This window comes from Palaemon carinicauda, chromosome 21 (genome assembly GCF_036898095.1).
Source record: "Palaemon carinicauda isolate YSFRI2023 chromosome 21, ASM3689809v2, whole genome shotgun sequence".
NCBI classification, from domain to species: domain Eukaryota; kingdom Metazoa; phylum Arthropoda; class Malacostraca; order Decapoda; family Palaemonidae; genus Palaemon; species Palaemon carinicauda.
The window spans coordinates 113,220,976-113,223,475 of NC_090745.1; the positions used below are offsets into that span (position 1 = coordinate 113,220,976).

General features: G+C 34.5%; 1 protein-coding gene across 1 annotated transcript in view; it reads left to right on the forward strand.

Annotated features, from left to right (window-relative positions):
• LOC137615422 (sodium-dependent nutrient amino acid transporter 1-like) overlaps window positions 1–2,500 on the forward strand; it is a 74,129-nt gene that overhangs the window by 23,550 nt on the left and 48,079 nt on the right. The window contains exon 3 of the mRNA XM_068345292.1: window positions 2,187–2,273. Within this exon, the coding sequence (XP_068201393.1) occupies window positions 2,187–2,273 (87 nt within the window). The remainder of the gene's footprint in view (window positions 1–2,186; window positions 2,274–2,500) is intronic.

Consider the following 2,500-nt stretch of genomic DNA (forward strand, 5'->3'; position numbering starts at 1 on the left):
ATTAGATTATTTTCTAAATTTTTTTCTGAAACAGAGGTCTGATAAAGCTAATTTTAACAATTAGTTGAACAGATTTTTCTAAAACAGGTTTGATAAAGCTTATTTTAACAATTAGTTTATTTTAAGTGTTTTCTGAAAACAGAACTTTGATAAAAACCTATTTTGACAATTAGTTTATTTTAGCAGATTTTTTTCTGAAACAGAGCTTTGATAAAGCTCATTTTAACAATTAGATTATTTCAACGGATTTTCCTGAAACAGGTTTGATAAAGCTTATTTTGATAATTAGTTTATTTTAGCAGATTATTCTGAAGCAGAGCTTTGATAAAGCTCATTTTAACAATTAGATTATTTTAACAGATTTTATTCTGAAACAAAGGGTTGATAGAGCTTATTTTAACAATTAGATTTTTTTTCAACGGATTTTTCTAAAGCAGATGTTTGATAAAGTTTATTTCAACAATTGGTTTATTTTAACAGATTGTTCTGAAAACGAGCTCTGATAAAGCTCGTTTTCTTGCAACCAATAGATCTGGATAAAGTTGATCTCAACTAGTGATCCAGGCGACCTGGAATTAATCAAGGTCGTTTAAATAATCACTTTTATACGACCCGGCTTTAATCTATTTCATTTTATTAAATATTTTCTGTAATTTGGCTTTTCTGTTCTTAAAACATTTTATTTTGACTGTTTATTACTTCTTTTGTAGTTTATTTATTTCCTCGTTTCCTTTCCTCACTGGGTTATTTTTCCCTGTCGGATACCTTTTCTTTATTGTATCCTGCTTTTCCAGCTTGGGTTGTAACTTAGCTAATAATAATAATAATAATAATAATAATAATAATAATAATAATAATAATAATAATAATAATAATAATAGATTTAGTTTTAACAGCAATTCTCAACAATCTGGCCTTTACAAATATTTTAATAGTAGTCTTCTGAAACCTGGTTCAAATCATTTCTATTTCAATAAATGTTTTATGAAACCTATGTGTTAAAGGGTTTATTTCAATAATTTTCTCCAACCTAGCTTAAAAAAATTTCCCTTTTAATAATAGTTTGCTACAATATGGGTTTAATGAATTTCCTGTTAATATCAGCTTGGAACCAGGTTACAAAATAATTCCATTCAAATAATTATTCTTTTTGCAACCTTGGATTTGGCAATCTAATTTTGATAATAATTTTCTAATTTGATGATTACTTCTTGCAACATGGTCTGCTTATAAGTTTACTCTAAAATTGTACTCGAGAAAATGTTTTCCAGAGTTTCCTTTGGATTTCATTAATAATATTATAGTTTTGTAAACAACTAACAGTAATAAATCAGCAACCTGTATCTTGTCCAGGCCTGATGACACTTGGCAACACAAAGAAAGCGCAAAGCACCTGTACCTTGTACAGGCCTGATGACACTTGGCAACACAAAGAAAGCGCATAGCCCCTGTACCTTGTCCAGGCCTGATGACACTTGACAACACAAAGAAAGCACATAGCCCCTGTACCTTGTCCAGGCCTGATGACACTTGACAACACAAAGAAAGCACATAGCCCCTGTACCTTGTCCAGGCCTGATGACACTTGACAACACAAAGAAAGCACATAGCCCCTGTACCTTGTCCAGGCCTGATGACACTTGACAACACAAAGAAAGCACATAGCCCCTGTACCTTGTCCAGGCCTGATGACACTTGACAACACAAAGAAAGCACATAGCCCCTGTACCTTGTCCAGGCCCGATGACACTTGACAACACAAAGAAAGCACATAGCCCCTGTACCTTGTCCAGGCCCGATGACACTTGACAACACAAAGAAAGCACATAGTACCTGTATCTTGTCCAGGCCTGATAACATTTGACAACACAAAGAAAGCACCTAGCACCTGTATCTTGTCCAGGCCTGATAACATTTGACAACACAAAGAAAGCACCTAGCACCTGTATCTTGTCCAGGCCAGATAACACTTGACAACGCAAAGAAAGCACATAGTACCTGTATCTGGTCCAGGCCTGATGACAATTGACAACACAAAGAGGACAATGAATCACAAAGAAATTGACTTCTGAGGTCAATTAAACGAACAAACACACAACCCCTCCCCCACACACACACACACGACCAATTTTTTTTTTTTTTTTTTTTTTTTGAGTATCCTTAATACCGTTTTTTTCTCTCTGTAGGGAAATGGAGAAGTTAACGCTGCCTTCGAAGGCGCAACAGCCGAATATCCTCCGCTTCCTCCGATGGGAGTCGACGGTGTTGTAGCTGTAAGTACAACCTTTAATATTTGTTATTGTTATTACTCTTGTATTGATTCACCTTCCCACTATGTTATGTTCCCCTTTGGGTAATTGTACGAGGGTTTTTTCCTCATTATCTTGATCTTTGTTGTAATTAATAAAGGCTCTAGAGCCTTTAAATATGCGGCCCTGAGATTATATTATAAGCTCCCACGAAACATTCGAATGATTGAAGACATTAAGGCTTTTAAGAG